This window comes from Malaclemys terrapin, chromosome 10 (genome assembly GCF_027887155.1).
Source record: "Malaclemys terrapin pileata isolate rMalTer1 chromosome 10, rMalTer1.hap1, whole genome shotgun sequence".
Taxonomy (NCBI): Eukaryota; Metazoa; Chordata; order Testudines; family Emydidae; genus Malaclemys; species Malaclemys terrapin.
Window position 1 is genome coordinate 23,249,203 of NC_071514.1, and position 21,665 is coordinate 23,270,867.

Here is a 21,665-nt window from a genome sequence, read left to right on the forward strand (position 1 = left end):
TAAAGACAGGCTTACCAGGTCAGAGCATATCCATTATTATTAGTTGTTTGTAATGACTCAGCAAGGAGAAGCCTCAAGTCCCTGTACACATATGTAATAAAAAGATAGTCCCTGCTCCAAACAGTTCATAATCTTAGCATATGATAAAAGACAACAGGTAGAGAACAAAAAGAATGATGTGTGTGGGGGGGGGTGAATTGGGGAAGTGGGAGGGAAAGATAACACTGAAACAATCACACTGGGTATAATAAGAAGCAGCCACAGTATACCAACTGCCTAACCACTGTCTAGTGTTTTGTAGGCATCATGGCAGAACTGAGTCTTAAGGAGGGATTTGAAGGAGGCCAGTATAGTGGTTTTGCAGATTTTGATAGGAAGTTCTTTCCATACACAGACAGGGCATAGGAGAAAGCATGAAGGTGATTAAAGAGAAATGAACTGCTGGGTGATGATGGCTGGCACCACTGGTTCAATAATGTAAGTGTTAAGAAGGGGGGGAGGTAATAAGTCTTGGAGGACGTCAAAGGATTTAAGTAGTTTGTGTTTGATGCAGCAGAAAAGGGGGAGCCAATGGAGGAATTCAAAAAGAGGGCTGGTGTGGTCAGAGCACTGAGCCAGGGAGATAAGGATTTGAAAGGACTTCAGGTAGAGTGGTGAGGGGGAGAAAGTTGCACTTGTCAAACCTAGAAAGAAGAAGGTCACAATAGTCAAGACACGAGATGATTAGAGCCCGGACAGGAGCTATAGATATGTGGATTTAGAGGAAAGGCTGGAATATGCTTGTCTTTTGTTCTCCAGTAGTTGCCAAATCTCTTCTTAGCCGCTCCAAATAACTTTAATCAGAGCATCAAAACAATTATTAAGTGTAGTTGACTTTATTCCCATAAGCACTGCATAACGAGAACAGAAACAGGAGACCAGTGTATCTTGCAGTATAGAAGTCAAGTAATTTGAACACATACCTTACATTCCTCATCTAGCAGATCCAAAATGCCCAATTTGGCCTCTATGAGATTAATACAAGGCTGATTGTCATAGAAATCAATCAAGGTCCATGGAATTTGTTCCTTCATATATTCCTCCTGTTCCAGCTTAAAGACATGCTATGTGGGGGGGAAAAAAATCTTTAAGAGCAAAGTCTTGCTTTTTTCCTAACACACTCCTAAAAAGAAACTATTATAGGGCTACCTGTGAACGAGTGAGTGAGTGTGTGATACAAACACATATATATTTGCTTCTTCCACACTGTGCCACTTGTCTTTGAAAACAAATAAAATACTCAAATACAAGGACAGCAATTATGACAGGTAAATTAGGGCCCAACAAAATATTCATAATGAAAGCTGAAATTCTTGAAATGTGAGATTTTCAAATTGTCAAGGTTTTATTAAATTTGCCCTGTTTCACACACAAAAAAACCCTAATAATTTTTCGCATGTTTTCCACTGAGACACTATTTTGAGATTCATTTGTTCTCAAATGGTGTTTATGTTCAAACTTTAAATTTTAACAGATTTTTTGCAGAAAGAAAGATTTTTCATGTGTTTCAGTGTAAGAAACCCATTTTGCAAAACTTTGTGAAAAAGTTAAATTTTGCTGTAGCAAATTCACAATTTTATTTTAATGATATTTCATAGAAGATATAATAAAAAAAATGACACAGCCATAACAGAATGTGCACAGAAAGCAAAGTGAAAGTTTTAGAACAAAAATCCCAACAGTGAAATATTAAACATGCAAACTTTGGTCATTCTACAGTCATTCTTTTTAAAATAAACAAATCCTTTGGAGATTCTTTGTTTGTTTTACTCAGGTGGTTTTTGTTGTTTTTTTTTTAATATGGAGATATACCTGTCTCATAGAGCTGGAAGGGTTCCTGAAAGGTCATTGAGTCCAGCCCCATGCCTTCACTAGCAGGACCAATTTTTGTCCCAGATCCCTAAGTGGCCCCCTCAAGGATTGAACTCACAACCCTGGGTTTAGCAGGTCAATGCTCAAACCACCGAACAATCCCTCCTCCAAAACTATATTTCTATCCCAGCTAAATTGTAAATACATATTAGAGCTGGGTGACATTTTTTTAGTAAATAGAAATTTTGCCAAAAAATGCATTTTTGGGGCTCCAAAACTATTTGAAATTCAGGGCAAATTTGACAAATTGTTTCATTTGTGAAAAAAATGAAAAAACTTCAGAACACTTCATTTTGAGCATTTTGAAATTTTTTTTCAACTTTTCATTACAAAATGGCATTACATTTTCACATTTAGCCAAAAGAAAAAATTGCAAATCAAAACAAAAAAAACTGATTTTTTTTTGTTTTGAAATTGCCCAAAAATGTTTCAGTTGATTTTTAGTTTGTTGATTTCACAAAAAATTTGTTTTGGTTTAAAATCAAACCTCCCCCCTGCACCTTGGATTTTTTGGTTTGGCCCCCAAATTGAAAAATTCATTATTTGCTCAGCTCTTTATATAATTGCTCTGACTCACAAAAAAAAAACAAATTCTGAATATATTCTAATAAATATCAACATTTGTGACACTATTTAGGAGACGTAATTTTAGTGTTGATAAAGCCACACAAAACCCTTAAAGTTATCCTTGACTGCCCTCTTAATTCAATGTAGAAGTCTATCAGTGCACTGTAGATCTCCAGCACACATCAGCACCAGACCATCGGAGTACGCTACATTTTAGGCACTTAACACCGACATTACATGGTAAGATAATTCCTCACTGGAAATTGAATGATATATAGGGTGACCAAACGTCCCGTTTTTAAAGGAACAGTTCCGTATTTAAGTCCTCCTGCAGGTGTCTCGACTTTTTCTTAAAAATGGACAAATTGTCCTGTATTTTCTGTCTCCCCCCCATCAGTACTGGTGGGTACTGCTGCTGGCCAGATCCCTGCTCACCAGCCACTCATCCACCAGTGGTGAGTGGGGGGGTTCAGTGGCCAACGATGGGGTTGGGTCTGTAAGGCTGGTGGCAGGGCGAAGATGCACTGCGTGGGGCTGGCCACTCTCCCTGCTGGTCTGTCAGCGCAGCCCCCCACTGCATGACGATTCTTGGCCAGCGGGGCCCCGCCCCCCATCCTGTTATGTGTCACCTCTGCTGCCCACTCATCAGCCCTTTATGTGCTCCCCTTCTCACTGTCCTCTCCCTGCTTTGCCCTTTTGCCCCTCCCCCTGCCCTGACACCCTGCTCCTCCATATCCTCCCCGGCGGAGCACATCCCCCTACCAGCGCTGTGCAGAGAACCAGCCCCTGGTTGGAGCTCTCAGCTCACCAACAGCCTGGCTGGCAGGCTCCTTCCTTCCCCCACTGCCTCTGGCTGGGCTGGTGCCCCGGGAAAGCCCAGGACCCTGCGGCCTGGGGCGCTGGCCAGATGGAGCCGAGCCCTGCATGTGCCAAAGACCCGCACGTGCCAAAGGCCCGCAGAGCGCTGGCATGGGGAAGCCTCTCCGCCCCTCAGCTAAGCTCTGGAAAGGTGTGTGGGGGGAAGCGATTTCCAGCCTTTTCTTGCTCTGACCCCTGCAGGCTCCACAGCAGCCCCCCAGGCAGGGACTTAGCACCCTCTTCATCCACCCCACCCCCCTGCCCTGGGTCCTGCCCCCAGGGAGTGTGGGGCTGCTCTGTCCCCAGGCACCCACCCTGCTGAGCCACCTCTCTGGCCTAGTTCGCTGAAGCCCCTGCAGTCAGGTTCCCCAGGCCCTGGTGCACAATACATCCTTAGGGCTTAACCCCTTCCTGCCCATGCTGTAGCCAGGGAACAGGAGGCAGCTGAGTTATGTCGGTGGCCAGCAGCAGCCTGGAGGTGTTAGCTGCCTTTCGACATTCTGCGGGCTGGAAGGGACAAGCTGCTTCCAGCCACAGCAGAGCAGGTGGCGGGGGGAGGGAAAGAGATGAGCTCTGCAAAGATATGGGCCAGGTCATTCCCCAATCCCGACTTGCGGCTGGAAGCAGCTCCCGTCAAAGGCTGCTGCTGGCCACATTCTGGTGTGAACCCTAACAGAAATGGGGGGGGGGGGAAAGCAATGTGACACTCCATGCCTCCCCGTCCATGTGTTGCCTCTGGAAGATGTGACACCAGGTACCAGGAGAGACTGGTTTGTTGATCTTTCCTGAGTACTGATTCACAGTACCATAAAATGATGACAAACTGCAGGTACACAAAAGCACAAAATTGTGGCAGATTGCTAAATGCAAAACCCCTTTTATTGAAGAAGTAGTCAGGTTGAATTTGAGCCATGTTCTCACCTATAGATATACAATTAAGTTCTGTATTTGCTAAGATACAGATATATCCAGGCAACCTATTTGTAAACATTTGGTAGTGTCACATTTTTTTTTAAAATTTCAATGTCATTAGGTTTCCTGATCCCATAAAGTTCTGTTTTCTTACACAACTGCACAGCAGTCGCCAATTCCACTTTCCACAACTTCCCTACAGCCCCTGGGGCAGAGGACATACTAGGAAAGGGAGTGAATAGCCAAACTGTGATGTACTGTAGTATCCCCAGCTGACTATAGTCTCTAGAGGACCATAATCAGCCAGCCAGTTTTGAACAACCCCCAGGATCCGTGATGGCCCCCAATTTGTGCTGCATCCAATCCAAACTGGATGCAGCAGAAACTCTGGCCCTCTGGGTGCAGGGAACAAACATGGTTTGGTAACCTCTTGGAGCTCATTATGGGGCACAGGAGCAGCCACAGAAAAGACCATCCATTCTCTCAGCCATAATGTGGGTGCAGGGTTTGCAGCTGCCATGTAAGGAAGGAAATAGAACAAGGGTGAAAGTAGTCTGTATCACAAGAATGACTCCTTGGGATCCCCCTCTTGACAGAATCTTTGCTATAAGGATGAGAAACCTTTGAAATACCTTAAAAGCAGGGCATAGAAGAAAACCTTGGGAAGCTGTGACCCTCTGTAGCAACAGCATCAGCCACACTACAATAATATTGTGGACATTTTGGAGTGGGAATATTCAACTTCATTTCTGATAGCTAGTTTATTTCCAAGTGCTCAGAAATTTGTGTGGCTGGGACATGTACTCATGGCGTAGGATCCAGCTTCTCAGAACACAAGCACTGTTGAGGTACATTTGCATATATATTTTAAAGCTATTCTAACACTCTAATGGAATCCAGCAATGCTGCTGACACTTCGGACCTGGCATAAATCACATCTTTATCCAGATAAAATACATAATTACAAACTATAACTCTGGCTAAGGATAGCAGGGTTGTTAGCTGTTAAAATTGAGTGCTCTCTGAAGAAGGAAGAATAAAGAAGAGCCTCTCACCCTGCTGACTCTAATCAATGTTAGGAAGTGGCTGTACTTTTAAAAATCATGCCAATGTACACCATAAACCAAGAAAATTAAAGTGGCAGATTTCCAGAAGTGAATGTCTTCTCGATGCAACCACTGAAGAGGTTTGCATTGGAAGATATGCAGATATGACTGGCTCCAAACTCATCTGCATAGTATTCTTATTGACAAGCAGTCTCGGCATCTTAATTGCAAAGCAAGGCTTCTGTTGCCTTAAAACTATATTACTATGATAAGAATTCAAAATATGCCCAGAGTAGCTGTTATGTATTCAGTGTTTCCCAACTGGTGTGACATCAGGACTGAACAGGTGTGCCGCAGAATTTTGTGAAAAACTACATGTGAGAACACAAAAACCCTTCCCTTGTATTTTAATTAGTGTCGGAGCTGGATTGCATTCAGTACTTTTCTTCTCTGGGATGAGGCCCCTTTCAAATATTATGCATGCATCACATTCCATTCCCCAAAGCGAGATTAAGATAGCAAATTTGAATCCTGCAGAGTGGGGGAGGGGGAAAAGAAGGAGGGAAGCCACCTTCTGATTGGCTGTCTGTCTCATTGCCCCACCTCCTCCAGGGGCAGAGCAACCAATCAGAGCTCAATCTCCCTCTTCTTCCCCTCCTCTTCCAGTGAGCAATAGGTTGGCTCCTCTGCCACTTACCCTTCCTCCTGAATCTGCCAGCTGGGGTGGGGGAAGAGCCCCTGGAGCTTCCCCCTCCAGCCTGGAACATGAGCGAGAACCCCACTGCAGCCCCCCAGGTTGAGAGAGGGACGGAACCCCAGGAGAAGGAGAGGTGAGGCGGTGGGATTGAAGTGGGGGATGGTGGGGCTGGGTGTGAGGTGGGGAAGCTGGGGATGCTGAAATGGTGGGATGGGGGAACAGGAGGGGGGCAGGGCAGAATTGGTGTGAGGTGGGGCCTGGGTTGGGGTGGGGCGGGGGAGCTGGGGAGGCAGAACTGGTAGGGTCTGGGTGGCGATGGGGCAGAACTGGGGTCTTGTTGGCGTAAAATGTGTGAGTCGACTGAAAATACTTGTCACCATCTGTACAATACAGTTAATGATGTTAGATTCTAACATCATTAACTACATTGTACAGAGGGTGAATAATAAAGGGTGGTAAACAGCTTAAACCGAAGCAATAAGAGGGCGAGTTCATTTGGAGACAATATGTTGGTGTGCCTCAAAATAATTAAAGATATCACGCTGTGCCACAGCAGAGAAAAGGTTGGGAATCACTGCTCTTGATTCTCCTCCCATTCCACTCTAAGCTCCACATCTAAGACAGCTGGTTGTTATTTTGAAGGAATTCATCTCAGACACTGGGGATCTATTTAGCAGAACAGACGTTGGAGAAGGGAAGTGGAGCCAATAATTTCCTACTTACCATATTGAACTGTTGCTGCAGTTTTTCATTGGCATAGTTTATACAAAACTGTTCAAAGCTGTTTATCTCAAATGTCTCAAACCTGCAAAACCAAGACATTCAAAGTTACTACCACAATGTAAAGATGTAATAAATGATTCTGTAATCTTAAATCATCTCTCTAATCATATTTATACAGAATGATCAGTGGCATTCAGAGGGTTATACTGAGTATAAACAAGACACAACAGAGTGACAGGATAAATGGGGCAATGACATCCCAATGCCAGGAGCAATTCTGAGACACTTTCTCCTTGCTAAAGGAGTGTCAATGTGGTGATGCTCATGGTTTCTGGAGAACATGTTAGCCATCCTTGCTTCCATAGTGCCCAATCTACAGAGCAGCCTTGGAAGAGAATGTACGTTCAACTCTCTGGGACAGAGGGAAAAGTGCTACAGCAGCTGCTGCAAATAAATAAATAAATAAATAAAAACCAAGGGGAAAAAAGATGAAAAGAAAGCCCAAAAAGGAGATGAGCAACAGTGCAAACTGAGAGGCCTGCAAAGGGGAAGGACCAGATGCCATTTATTAAACCATCAGCAGAAAAGTGGAAGATATCTGAAGCAGAATGGAATATGGCAGTTTAACCTTAACTACATACTGTTGGTTTTAAAAACAAACTTTAACCCAAATATTTGGACTAAACTGATCAATATGAAAGTCTAAGAACAAGCATATCTGTATATTATAATTTTTCCCCATTGTGATACATTAATAAACTACCAATGGCAAACTTGCTGTAGTCCAAGATCCAACTAAGAATGCCTAATCTGAAAGCCAGGACACAAGTCCTAGGCGGTGTGTCAAAACCACCACTAATAACTCATTACTGCCTTTAATCAGAGTAACTAGTCACTAGTTTTTTCATGGTTTTCACCACACACCAATACATGTGCTAAAGAATTTGTCAGCAACTCAGAGGCTACCCGCTTGCAGTAGGATACTTCTGCCCCACACACCTGGTATCTCTGACACAGAATACTCACCCGTAAATGTCCAATACACCAATGAAAGAATGCTGCTTTACAGTAGAATGCAGAGCTTTGTTCACATGATCAACAATCCAGTTAAAGAGTTTAGCGTAGATATGTTTGGCAAGAGCATCTCTGGCATTGATGGCCTGCAGTTTGGAAATTGGTTTGATGTAGGTCTCGGAGGCAGTAGCAAGCTTCCTATGGCAAAGCCAGTGGGACATCTCTTGGTACTCCACACCCATGAGGTCACAGAAGATGGTGAGGGGTTCATGTTTGTGCTAAAATAAAAATAATCTCCTTAGGGAATATTAACAATATCACACATTTCATGTCAGTGGATTTTTCTGTTATGAAGTTATCAAATACTGAGCTGCAACAATTATGTTTTCACGCCTCTTTCTTTCTCTATATCTATCTATCGACTTGTGTCTAGCACTCAGATACTTTAGTAAATTAGCATAATCATGGAAATAGCAACATAATTTCCTTTAAGTGCATGTTTGTGGGCTGATCCCCTTGCAGAGTATTCACAAGTCAAAGAAATGAGCTCCGAAAGTTTTCATGTGGTGACTAAGTTTTGGAGTCATTATCTACTGAGCTAAAAGAATCAAACTCTGATTTGACTGAAACCAGAGAAGCTTTACAGCACACATGTATTTACCCTATTTGACAGTATTTGTATTTAGTATCTGAGAGTGCATGCTTCAGTTGCATAAATTGGATGAAATCAAAAAGAGGAGTGGTATGTGGGTGGGTGTATTTAGGAGGGAGAAGTATAAAATATAGGAGCGCTAATCTGGGCAACATTCTCATACACTCATATATAACCACGCTAGTGAGAGATCAACAAAGTTCTATTGAAGTCAAAAGTCAAGTATTAACAGGGGCAAAAAAGGAAGGGCTTTAGAAACCTGATCTCAGATATAAACATCAAAAAAGGTGTTTCCCCATTGAATTCCGGGGAGAAATATAAAACAGTCAAGCATGTTAAAAGATGTAATTTAACTCGCACATTGAATTGTATGCCTGAGATAGTCAGATTTTCTGCCATAGGTATAAAACACTGAATTGATCACCCATACTTCTACATTACAGCAACTCAGTCAAGTGCTGCTCATGAGCTGGGGAGCCCCGCACCTAATCGTTACCAAGTAAATCGCCACCTTATATATCAAATGATAGCACAGATCTTTCCCATTAATAAAAAATTTCCCTAGCCCCACCACTTTCAGGTTCACTGATCACACCAGTGTACCTCAGTAGTCAGCTGACAAGAAGCAGGAACAAAGGGATTTGAACAGGACCAAAGGGAGTTCTTCTCCTACAGACAACTGGGCACTGAAGGCCAATAACATAATTATCTCTCAGTTTTATTTCCCGACCTTCAAAAAGAAGGAAGGGGCAGGGGCTGAAGTGTTTGGGGCACACTGTACTTTTACAGCATCAAATTCCAGTTAACTAAGGATATCTTTCAGTTTACCGATAATGACTAACTGTATTTGAACAACAAGATGACAAACAACAACAAAATAATCAAGCTATAACAACGGGAAGGTCCTTGTTTACAAGCTACACCCAGACTAATTATGTCCTTAATTCATCTACATCCAAAACTGCACTCGCACTTGTTTCCAACTGGCACGTCTTCCTGAAATCGCCAACTTAAAACATGTCAAGACTGAAAGGAGGAGTAATCGGAGTCACTACAGGTCTTAAGGCTCCCTATATCATAGAGACAATAGTCTCTTACCCAACAAAGTCACTCAGTACCTTCATAATAAACATGCTCCTTTGCTGCTTATTTCAAGGTTTAAAGGTTCAACATACAATTTAGTTGCAATACAGCAACGGCCATCATAGTAACTTTCAGTTCTGCCAATGTGAAGATGACTTTGGACATGCTTTCAGCAGCTCAGTTTCGTCACTGGTGCTGCTGCTCATTCTTTAGAGACTTAAAATAGTGTCAAGAATCTGAGAAATACAGCATGCATCCTGACATTAACAAAAGAGTAAATATTCATGTTCTGCTTTGACAAAATGGGCCAAATTCTAGGCAGAGATCTCTAATGACATTAGCAGAAGTGTCATGCCACTGACCATAGAAGAGGTAGCATGTGTCCCTCCTTAGTTTCCTACCTAGAATCACTACTTGATGCATTGTTTCCAAGAAGAGCCCGTTTAAGACACACTCAATGGGGTCACCCCCATTGATGGTTGCAGTGAAACTGTACCAGTTAGATTCAGAATGTGGTGTCAGAGCAAGAAGACTCCTCAGCTATGCTCTGACACAGAACTTGCTGTCATACATACCAGACTACTAGCATGGGCACTTGAGCACTGACAGCAAACACAAATGAGAAAGGGGGAAACTGGAATTGCTGCAGCTTGGAGAGCAGGGGAAGGAAAATAAACGCTGCCTGGCTCATTAATAATAATTCAGGGCCTGATGAGAAAAAAAGCTTCTATCATTTGTGAGCCCAAGGAAAACACACACAAGAGCAAGACCAATCAGTCCCTTTTGTTTCCCACTGCCAGGACACATGTCACCTGCAGGAAGCCTTTGCAGGAGAGAGAGAAATGGGATTTTCCTCAATGAGCAGAGGAAGGAGCTACACTCAGCATACACCATATAGACTCTTCGCTGCTTGCTTCTCAAATGGTACGAGAGGAAAAGTTCCTGCAGCAATGACCAGCAAAACCCCAGAGCGGTTAACTTACTGAACCTTCTTTTCCCTCTGTATAGTATGGTCTCCTCCGGACAGCCCAGTAAGATGGCGTATTTTGTGAAATGTTCGCTTTGTGGATATTTGGATCAGTTTGGCATTTAGCATCAAACTAGAGACAGAATTCCAGCAAAAATCCTAGACAAATCACAGGACCATTTGGTGTGGGAGTACAGACACTCACCCATCCTCTCAGGACTTCTAAGCTAGCATGTCTGGAAGAGTTCCCTAGAAAAGACCATTTGAGAATTCAGCAGGGAGTCAAGAGAGCCTCAGAAATAACATGGAGAGCCCCTGACAGGGGTCTAGAAAGGGAAAGAACGGTTACTTACCTTCTGTAACTGTTGTTCTTAGAGATGTGTTGTTCACGTCCATTACACATTAGGTGTACGCGCGCCGCGTGCACGGACGTTGGAAACTTTTTCCCTTAGTGGCTCCCGTCGGGCCGGCAGGGCCCCCTCCCTCCCGCCAGAGCGGCGCCCCACTCTAGGGTATATATATCCCTGCCGACCCGACCCCTCCGGTTCCTTCTTGCCGGAGACTCCGACAGAGGGGAAGGAGGGTGGGAAGTGTAATGGACATGAACAACACATCTCGAAGAACAACAGTTACAGAAGGTAAGTAACCGTTCTTTCTTCTTCGAGTGATTGTTCACGTCCATTACACATTAGGTGATTCCCAAGCTTACCATTGGAGGTGGGTAGGCGTCAAGGTACAACTGACTGTAGCACAGCCCGTCCGACCACCGCGTCCTCTCTGGTCTGATGGTGGATCGCGTAGTGGGCTGTGAACGTATGTACGGACGACCAGGTGGCCACTTTACAGATTTCCTGGATAGGGACCTGCGCCAAGAAGGCAGTCGAGGACGCTTGGGCCCTAGTCGAGTGGGCCCGGATCTCTGGGGCCGGAACATTGGCGAGCTCATAACATGTGCGTATACAATGCACAATCCACGCTGATAAGCGCTGTGTCGAGATAGGCAGGCCTCTCATACGTTCCGCAATGGCAATAAACAGCTGAGGTGTTCTGCGGAACGACCTGGTCCGCTCCAGGTAAAACGCCAATGCCCTTCGAACATCAAGGGTATGTAGGCTGCAGTGATGAGGGTCCGTATGGGGTTTAGGGAAGAACACCGGTAGACAAATGTCCTATCCCATGTGAAACTGCGATACCACTTTCGGGAGGAATTTGGGGTGCGGCCTCAGTTGCACCTTTTCCTTATGAAAAACTGTATAAGGGGGTTCTGAAGTGAGGGCCCTCAATTCCGATACCCTCCTAGCCGATGTGATGGCCACGAGAAACGCCACCTTCCACGAGAGGTGCATGAAGGAGCAAGTGGCTAGGGGTTCAAAGGGGGGCCCCATGAGCTTAGTTAGGACTAGGTTCAGACTCCACCCAGGGACCGGTGGGCGCGAGTAGGGAAACACCCTCTCCAGCCCCTTGAGGAATCGGGCTACTGTGGGGTTGGAGAACACTGACACTCCCAACTCTCCCGGATGGAATGCCGAAATGGCAGCTAAATGCACTTTAATCGAGGCGGGCACAAGCCCCTGATGCTTGAGGTGTAGTAAGTAGTCCAGGATCGACGGAACTGAAGCCTGTAGAGGCTGTATGTGCTGAGGCTCGCACCAGTGGGAGAACCTTTTCCATTTGGCCAGGTAGGTCGCTCTTGTGGAGGGCTTCCTACTACTAAGGAGAATTTGTTGAACCTGGTGAGAGCACCTGTGTTCTGCATCATTCAGCCAGAGAGATACCACACCGTGAGATGTAGTGATGACAGGTTCAGGTGGAGCAGGCGACCCCTGTCTTGCGTGACTAGGTCGCGATGGAGGGGGAGGGTGATCGGGTCGGCTATGGACAATTCCAGCAGGGTCGTGAACCAATGCTGGCGTGGCCAGGCCGGGGCGATGAGTATAATTGTCGCCCTGTCCCTGCGGGTCTTGAGGAGGACCTTGTGGATGAGCGGGAATGGAGAGAAGGCATACCTCAGGCTCCCTCCCCACGGAATCGTGAAGGCATCTGCCAATGATCCCGGGCTGAGGTTCTGAAACGAGCAAAACTGAGGGCATTGACTGTTGTCCTTGGTGGCAAAAAGATCCACCCGGGGAAAGCCCCACCTCCGGAAGATTGAATGCAGGACGTCCCGCCTCAACGCCCATTCGTGCATTTGGTAGGATCGGCTGAGGCGGTCTGCTAACCCGTTTTGGATCCCCGGGAGATACGTTGCAATAAGATGGATCGAATGGGCTATACAGAAGTCCCATAATTGGAGTGCCTCGCGACAGAGGGGAGAGGACCGGGACCCGCCCTGCTTGTTTATATAGAACATGGCGGTAGTGTTGTCCGTCAGGACTGCCACGCTGTGACCTTCTATGGTGGCGTGGAAGGTCTGACAGGCGAGGCGAACCGCTCTCAGCTCCTTTAGATTGATGTGAAGCAACCTGTCTTCCCTGGACCACAAGCCTTGGGTCCGCAGTTCCCCCAGGTGTGCCCCCCAACCCAGGTCCGATGCATCCGTTACTAACGTCAGAGTGGGCTGTGGGGCAGCGAAGGGGATCCCTTCGCAGACCTGCTGTTGATCGAGCCACCAGCGGAGCGAGCCCAACACCCGATCCGGGATCGTCACCACCAGATCCAAGGGGTCTCTGTTGGGGCGGTATGTTTGGGTAAACCACAACTGCAAGGGCCGGAGCCTTAGGCGGGCATGTCTGACTACATGTGTGCAGGCTGCCATGTGTCCCAGGAGCTGCATGCAACACCTTGCCGTTGTCATGGGGAACTTCTGGACTGAGCTTACGGCCCTCTGAATTGTCAGGAACCGCGACTCTGGGAGGCTTGCCCGCGCGGTCACCGAGTCCAGGACTGCACCTATGAAGTCCAGTCTCTGTGCGGGAGCTAACGTGGACTTGGGTACGTTGACCAGGAGGCCGAGCCTGCCGAACATCTGTAGAGCCAGCGTCACGTGAGAGCGGACCTCGGCCTCCGACCTGCCCGCGAGGAGCCAGTCGTCCAAGTACGGGAACACGCGCATCCTTCTTTTCCGAAGGAAGGCTGCTACCACGGACATGCATTTCGTGAATACTCGTGGTGCTGATGCCAGGCCAAAAGGCAGGACTGTAAATTGGAAATGGCGCTGGTTGACGGTGAAGCGCAGGAATCGCCTGTGGGCCGGATTGATGGCGATGTGAAAATAGGCATCTTTCATATCGAGGGCAGCGTACCAATCCCCTGGATCCAGGGATGGGATAATAGTTCCAAGGGAGACCATACGGAAGCACGTTCTGACCAGAAACTTGTTTAGGTCGCGCAGGTCCAAGATAGGACGGAGGCCCCCTTTTGCCTTGGGAATCAGGAAGTACCTGGAGTAGAATCCTTTTCCCCTTAGGTCTGGTGGGACCTCTTCCACTGCTCCTACTGTGAGAAGGGTCTGTACCTCCTGCATGAGAAGTTGCTCGTGAGAGGGGTCCCTGAAGAGGGACGGGGAAGGGGGATGGCGGGGGGGGGGGCGAGGAAAACTGGAGGGTATAGCCCGCCTTCACTGTGCGCAGGACCAAGCGGTGCGATGTTATGCGCGACCATGCCCGGTAGAAATGGGACAGGCGGTCCTTGAAACTCAGAGGAGGATCCAGTATGGAATGTGGTACACTGTCCTCGAGCGTAACTTCAAAAGCCTGGTTTGTTCCCTGGCTGCGGCTTGCCCTGGCCGTGACCTTGGCTCTGGTTAGGCGTATTGTTACGTCTCCGCCTGTTATCCCTGCCATGACGGCAGTACGGTTCATGCCGAGGGCGAGGGTGGTACTGCCTCTGTGGTGGTTGAGGCTTAAAGGGCTTGCGCTGTGTCACCGGGGTATGCATTCCTAATGACTTTAGGGTTGCTCGCGAGTCCTTAAGGCTATGTAGCCTGGCGTCCGTTTGGTCAGAGAACAAGCCTGAACCTTCAAACGGGAGGTCCTGCAGGGTGGTCTGCACCTCTGACGGAAGGCCTGAAGCCTGTAACCATGCCGAACGCCTCATCACTACCCCTGACGCGATTGTTCTAGCCGCTGCGTCGGCTGAATCGAGGGAGGCCTGCAATGAGGTCTTGGCCACCGCCATCCCCTCGTCCACCAGGGCCATGAACTCAGGATGTGCGTCCTGAGGTAGGGAGTCTTTGAACTTGGAGACTGATGCCCAAGAATTAAAATTGTGCCTATTTAGAATCGCCTGCTGATTAGCGATCCTCAGCTGGAGACCCCCAGACGAATAGACTTTCCTTCCGAATAAGTCCAATCGTTTTGCCTCCTTGCCCTTGGGCGCAGGGGCTTGCTGGCCATGACGCTCTCGCTCGTTGACCACCGAGACCACCAGCGAACAAGGAGACGGGTGTAAAAAGAGGAAGTCAAACGCTCTTGACGGGGCGAAGTATTTTCTCTCCACGCCTTTTGCAGTTGGTGCACTGGAGCCGGCGTTTGCCACACCGTCTTATAGTTGGACTGGACTGTCCGTATAATCGGGAGATCGACTCTGGAGGGCCCCTCCGGGCTCAGGATGTCGACCATGGGGTCCTCCCGTTCTACAGTCTCCTCTGCTTGCAAGCCCAGATTGAGGGCTACCCAGCGAAGCAGGTCTTGGTGCGCCCAATGATCAATCGGGGAAGGGCCGGACACTGTCGTGCCTGCTACTACCTCGTCCAGCGAGGAGAAAGAGGTAGGGGCCTTTTGTCCATCCTCACCTTCCTGCAACCCTTCATCGCCTGGTTGTTCCTCTGGGGCCTGTCCCACGGTGTGGGACTGGGACGGTACCGTGCTCGGTGCCGAGTCCACTCCCTCCCGCTCCTGCGGTCTAGAGACCGTTGCCTCCTTGTGAGAGGGCGGGCGGTACCGCGGAGAGCGGGATCGATACCCTGATGGCCCGGATCTCGAGTCCTGGATGGGAGCCCTTGCTGGTGGTAGGCCCAGGGTGTCCAGAATGGCCATTGGCTTGGTTGGCCCCATTGGGGATGGCCAGAGGCTTTGTAGTTCCTACTAGCCTGTGCCCTATGGGCATACCCGCCGTACCGGCCCGAGTCAGTCTCCGACACCACGGACGGTGATCTGGAAGGCCACGGCGGAGCCGTAGAATGGTGCCGGTCCGGGTTTGGGGAGTAGCGCCTCCGCAACCAGGACCTGGAGCAGCGTCTCGCCGACCTGGACCTGGATCGGTACCGGTGACCACGGGACCGGGAACGACTACGGGTGGTCTGTCTCGGGGAATGTACCATCGACGCATCCCGGTGCCGACTCGAGTATGGCTGCTGAGTCGGTGCCGACCGCTTACTGAGGCCCGACTGCTGCGGTGCTTTCTGTGCGGAGGGCAACCGGGAGTCCACCGAGGCGGAGCTCGACCGGGACCGGTGCCTTGAACGGTGCCGAGATGGCGACCGTGATGGGCGCACCATCGCCGGCTTGCCTCTGTGTGGCAGTCTCGGCGGAGCGTCCTCAGTTTGTGGAGGGCCCTCAACGGACAATGCAATGAGGTCCTTTGCTGCCTCAAATGTTTCCGGAGTGGAGGGCTGTTCCAAGAGCTCCTCCAGCCCTTCTTCCTCACTCGACGCGCCTATCCCGGGGCTCGACGGGCCTTTCGGCGCTGGAGCCACTACCGGGGCCTGTGTCGGGGCCATGCCGGCCTTGGGCGCACTCGAGGTCTTCGCCGGCGCTACCCTCTTATGCGGGGAGCGTTCTCAGGCCTTGGGTTGGCCTTTCGATTTTGTCGGCGAAGACGACCGGTGCCGTACATGCCCCCGTTTGGTCGGTGCCGTGGGCTTCGAGTGACCCGCCGGCGCCGGTTCCCGCACCGATGCCAGGGCGCTCCGCACCAAGGCAGACGGTGCCGCCGAAGTGGAGGGCTGTAACGCCATCTCCATGAGCAGCTGCTTGAGGCGAAAGTCTCTTTCTTTCTTAGTTCTGGGCTTAAAGGCCTTGCAGATCTTGCAGCGCTCTTTCTGGTGAGCTTCCCCCAGGCAGCGGAGACACGAGTCGTGGGGGTCGCTCAATGGCATAGGCTTACGGCACGTGGCAAAAGCCTTGAAGCCTTGGGCGTGCGGCATGCCCCGCCGCCCAGGGCCGGTGCCGGGGTTGACCAAGCAACCACGGCAGGAACTTTAAGTACCTAATGAGCTGTTAACTACTAAGCTCAACACTAACTACTAAATAACTGATAACTGTTGTAGATAACACTAATGACTATGCTAAGGGACACTCTCAGACGAGAGACAGAGTTGTTCCAACGCCGCCACAGACGGTAAGAAGGAACTGGAGGGGTCGGGTCGGCAGGGATATATATACCCTAGAGCGGGGCGCCGCTCTAGCGGGAGGGAGGGGGCCCTGCCGGCCCGATGGGAGCCGCTAAGGGAAAAAGTTTCCGACGTCCGTGCACGCGGTGCGCGTACACCTAATGTGTAATGGACGTGAACAATCACTCGAAGAAGAAGAGCAGAATCCATCTGTGAAGAGCAACAGGAAAAGTCATACCAATCTAGAAATAAAAAGAAGTTGCTTGTATTTTTGTACTGGCTCTACTTTGCATGGGGGCCTCTGCAAACAAATAAGACACCCAACCAAAAAATACAGAAGTGTCACAATAGAGTGTAACTATATCCTTTAAACACATTTACAACTTACGGGGATCGTGCAGCTGTCAGCATCCCGAGAGGTAAACCCCACGTTGCCCAGGTGAAGGATCCCAGCGAGGATTCGAAAGATTCCCATCTGGTGGGAATCATTAATCCCTGAAAGAAGATGAATAAAATGCCCTGAGTGCAGAGTGAAGGAAAGACCAAAGAGAGACCCTGCTGCTGAAAAGAAGGGTCCAATATTTGTAAACAGGAATGATAAAATCTGCTGGAATTTTGTGGGAAATTGCCACCACCTCCCATCTCTCAGTTGCGTGAGGAGTTCTGCAGAGAAAATACTATTAGAAAATTATACTTGGCCCTCCTATTACTATGTGTTACCACACGACATTATAATAAGATGCAAGGATGATTCACTTTAACAAACTACTAAATATTTTAATGAACTGCCTGTACTGCTGCTTAGACAAAGTTTTACAAAACCCACAAAAATCTTATATACTGCACCACGGGGAATCCAGCATTTATTATTGCTTAAATAATGTTTCCTCTTCCCTGCACTAAAAATTTGATGATACAATACCTTCATTATACTTTAAAAGTATCTGAATCCCAAAGGTTATCAAAGTCTCTCTCTCTATTTTAAATACAATATAGAAAGAATGAACTAAAACAGACTATATAAAAACAGCTATGATTCCGAAGTCTGAACTAGACCCATGCTTCTCCAGCATAATAGCAGAATTACCTAGCAAACTGCAGGCCTGTCTGGTGTGTATCATTTCCTTAGCATCATCAATGCCGTCAATCACTGGACTACCTCCTTGCTTCGTATAGTGAAAGTAATTTGCATTCCCTACAAAAAAGAACAATTTTTACACACACTAAAGTAGAAACCACACAGTTGCAAACATCTCTGTGTTAAGCTGTGTAACAGGTAAAGCTCACTTGAGCTTCTAAACCTGAATGGCAGAACCCATGGTTTGAAATACATTTCAGTTTATTGGAATCATTGACTCCCCTGGGCCATCTGCATTAGAGGACTGCTCTCTTTCAGGTTTAATGCTGCATCTAAATGTTTCTAAAGCCATTTGCTCCTGCAATAGGTTTGCTGTGTCCATACTAATCAGCATAGTCTCTGGAAGCTAGTACTGCAGAACCTGTTGTATTGATCTCAAGATCCAAAAAAGTTAAAGGTGTTATAAACCCTTTTACTGTCCCATCAATTGTCACAACAGTCCATACACAGCATGTCTTCATGTGCATGGAAACAATTATCCTGCAAGTCTCAGCCACGCACCCAATGCTATAAAACTAATTTTTAAAAACACACAAAAACAAACAAAACTTCTATTGCTTGATTTTATACATTCTGTTTTTATTTGTGAGGGATACCAGGAAATCAGCGGAGCAGAAATCACCCATCTCTCCATCCCAACCACCACTTACCTGCTCTTGGACCTGCCGGCTGGCTGGTGGTGGGAAATCAGAGTACACGGGGGGAAGGGGGAGGAGAGTGCATATCTATGTACTGTACTGATGCCTGTCATTAGTGTGTATTAGCTTACATGGACTATGTAAATCTGCATGTTTGCTTTTTTAGAAATAAAATATCTATTTACTTATTTTTTTTTAGCTGTAAGCAGCTCAGGGTTAATAAGAATTTAAAAGACAGTGATTCTTCTTTTAGACCCATCACTCACAGAGCTTAGAGATAATACTTTGTACATACTGATTGCACAGTACACTGGATATGAATTTCATACCTAATCGCAGTGTTTTAAACTCAGGTAATGCTGCAGAGGCACAGAGCTGGTAGAAAATGTGATAATTTCTCTCCTCTTCTGCCTTTAAGAAAAAAAGAAGCAATTACATTTCAGAATTTACAACTGACAGAAATATTTGTCAGAAGGACAGAACTTCTAGATTTAATATATTCTATGGCAATTAGGAACTCAGAGAAAGCCACAACAAAAATGAAAAAGTAAATCAACCTCTATCATTTCTTTCTTGGTTAATCTACTTCCAACAGCAATATGTATGCAGAAAAATTAAAGCTGCAGGATTTCACTTTTTAGGTTTGTGACTACTATTGAAACACAGATATACCATTTTGTGGGTGTGCAAAGTGGTCATACTTAATAACTTTACAATTGCATAAGATAACTAAAAAACATTGCCTCACAGTTTGCAGTATTCTAGTGAAAGGAACACTGAGAGAAAGTTATTTGCACTCATGATGCCCAAATTTTTAGTGCCGATACCACCATTATAAACTAAGATACTCTTATGTTTAGAACTTCAAGAAAGACTCCTCTTGGGCTGAACCATAGCATAACAGGTCTCTATTCATCCATTACTTACAACATGCTACAGTGTTCTACAATAATAACCCAAGCAATGCAGTGGCACTATTGTAAGCTGTTATTTATTATTTCTATTACAGTAGTGCTTAAGAATCCCAATCAAGGATCAAGGCCCCATTGGATTAGATGGAAATGTAACAAAGATAACAGTTCTGTCCCCAGAATCTCTCTGCATGACAGACAGGACACAAGAGGTGGACAAAAACAGGCAAAGGGGCTAGGTATGGGTTAGGAGGATGAGGTAATAAAGAAAACAACTTCAGCAGAAAAACAGAAGTCACAGATTGTCATAATCAACGCCAGATGGGAGTGATTTGTAGGTATCATGACAAAGGTCAGTTTTAAAGGAGGGATTTAAAAGAGGATAAGATGGCAGCTTTATGAATATCAACAGAGATTTTCCCCATGCATGCGCAGTTTCTGTTGTGTTCTGAGACACAACTGTAAAATATTGTAGTACACGTACTCTGATGTCCGCTATTATGTTGAAGATGTTTAACCATTAGATATACAGTATATTCTTATTGCCACGTATACAGATTTACAAGCATAATTGATGCTAAAAGCTATCTCTCGCTGCTTTCTTGGTATTATATTACAGCTGCAAGACACTGGTGGCTTCTTAGAAATAAGAGATGCCTCACACTAGCTGGCAGTAGGATTTTTTATATAATCACATAAACACACACAATAAGAGGATTGTATTACCTGAAATACCACTCTTGATTTTTCTAAGAGGTAAGTTCTCATGTTAGCACCAATGATTCGGTACCTCTTATCAAAACCAATTTCAATGTACTTCCCAAAACGACTACTGTTGTCATTCCTTGTGGTTTTGGCATTTCCGATGGACTAGGGGAAAAACACATACAGGTTTAATAGCTCATGGAAATTCTCTTACCGGTCTGTACGCCTACATGGTTCACAACTGTGTTTCCAAAATTAGCAAGAACTTAATAGTGAATTCTTCTGTCCTAGTAGGGAAGCAACTTCCTAGGTTATAGCAAACTTACAGCAGGGTTATTCCATTAACACCAATATATGGAGTTGGCCAACACAGTAATGCTTTCACCTTCACAGTTGGATTTTCCAACTCAAAAAATAATCCTGATAACCCTCCAAGGATTTGGAATTTTTCTAGTTGAATAAAACTTCTTACAAAATGTGCATTGTCACAAAGATAGCCTTTTACAGGGCTTATGGAGACCATAAGTGATAATAAATATGCATAGCACCTCTAACTTTGGCCATCACTGCAGTTCTGCCTAAAATAATCCTATGACCCAGCCAACAACCTATATTTTGCATAGTTAATAATATATAATAAATAATCTATAATCAGTTACATTTCCAAAAAATTAGTGCCCCAGACATGCTGTTACAGCATATTTACTTTGTGGGTGAATTTCATGTACTAGGACTAGTTAGCACTCTGTGAGAACAAACCACAGGAATAAGTTCCACATTCCAGAATATAATATATGCAATACTCCTAAGGATCAAAGAAAGGTTTAATAAAAAGCATACACTATTTCTTGGATAGTACAGTACATTTTATGAATCTTTATAAATTTCACTCTTCAAAGACTGCTACTTCTTGGACTATTTGTGCAAAAGAGAATTATGTGAAGTAGGTTTGTAGGATCAGGCCTCTGGTATATAAAGCTGTATTTCTTCACTGGGGTTGTCTTCAGAAAATGCCTGAGCTCGCTTTAAAGAGCCATTTTGAGAGAGAGAGAGAGAGAGAGAGAGTGTGTGTGTGTGTAAAATCATCTCAGCTGACAGGTGATTTTTTTTTCAAAAAGTTATGAGCATGTGGAAAACTAGATTTATAAGAAACTGATTTTCAACCTTAACTACAGCAGTCACTCCTAGTCAAGTGCTATTATACACACAGAGAGATAATATTGCATAGATCAACAGTCAGATCAGACAGACAATCTGGGCAGTTTTAATTCTTCAGAAAGAAGTGTCTCAAACATAAAGACAAACAGAGTAATACCATCTGGCATCTACACTAAGCCATGATATAATGGAAGCACCTCCACATGCATTTTCATATGTGTGTTACACTGTTAAGAAATTTTCAAATAGTTATGATGGAGTAATAGATAATTTCCAAGATGTATTGTGATTCTGTTTTGTGGTGATGGGGGTAAGTCTGATTACTAAGAGAGACAAGAGGTAATAGCAATAGTTATTTTGCAAAGAAAATAATCATCTGTCATGATTTAAGTTAAAACAACTGGACTCTTTTTA

The 21,665-nt window shown here is 46.0% G+C and overlaps 1 protein-coding gene across 5 annotated transcripts in view; it reads right to left on the reverse strand.

Moving 5' to 3' along the window:
• Nucleotides 1-21,665, reverse strand: part of MYO5A (myosin VA) — a 193,597-nt gene that overhangs the window by 61,505 nt on the left and 110,427 nt on the right. For all 5 annotated transcript variants that reach the window (XM_054042993.1, XM_054042989.1, XM_054042992.1 and 2 more), the window contains exons 6-12: nt 20,115-20,258; nt 18,807-18,888; nt 17,789-17,896; nt 17,090-17,196; nt 7,741-8,006; nt 6,715-6,796; nt 963-1,103 (exon numbers count right to left, since the gene is read on the reverse strand). In XM_054042993.1, the coding sequence (XP_053898968.1) occupies nt 963-1,103; nt 6,715-6,796; nt 7,741-8,006; nt 17,090-17,196; nt 17,789-17,896; nt 18,807-18,888; nt 20,115-20,258 (930 nt within the window). The remainder of the gene's footprint in view (nt 1-962; nt 1,104-6,714; nt 6,797-7,740; nt 8,007-17,089; nt 17,197-17,788; nt 17,897-18,806; nt 18,889-20,114; nt 20,259-21,665) is intronic.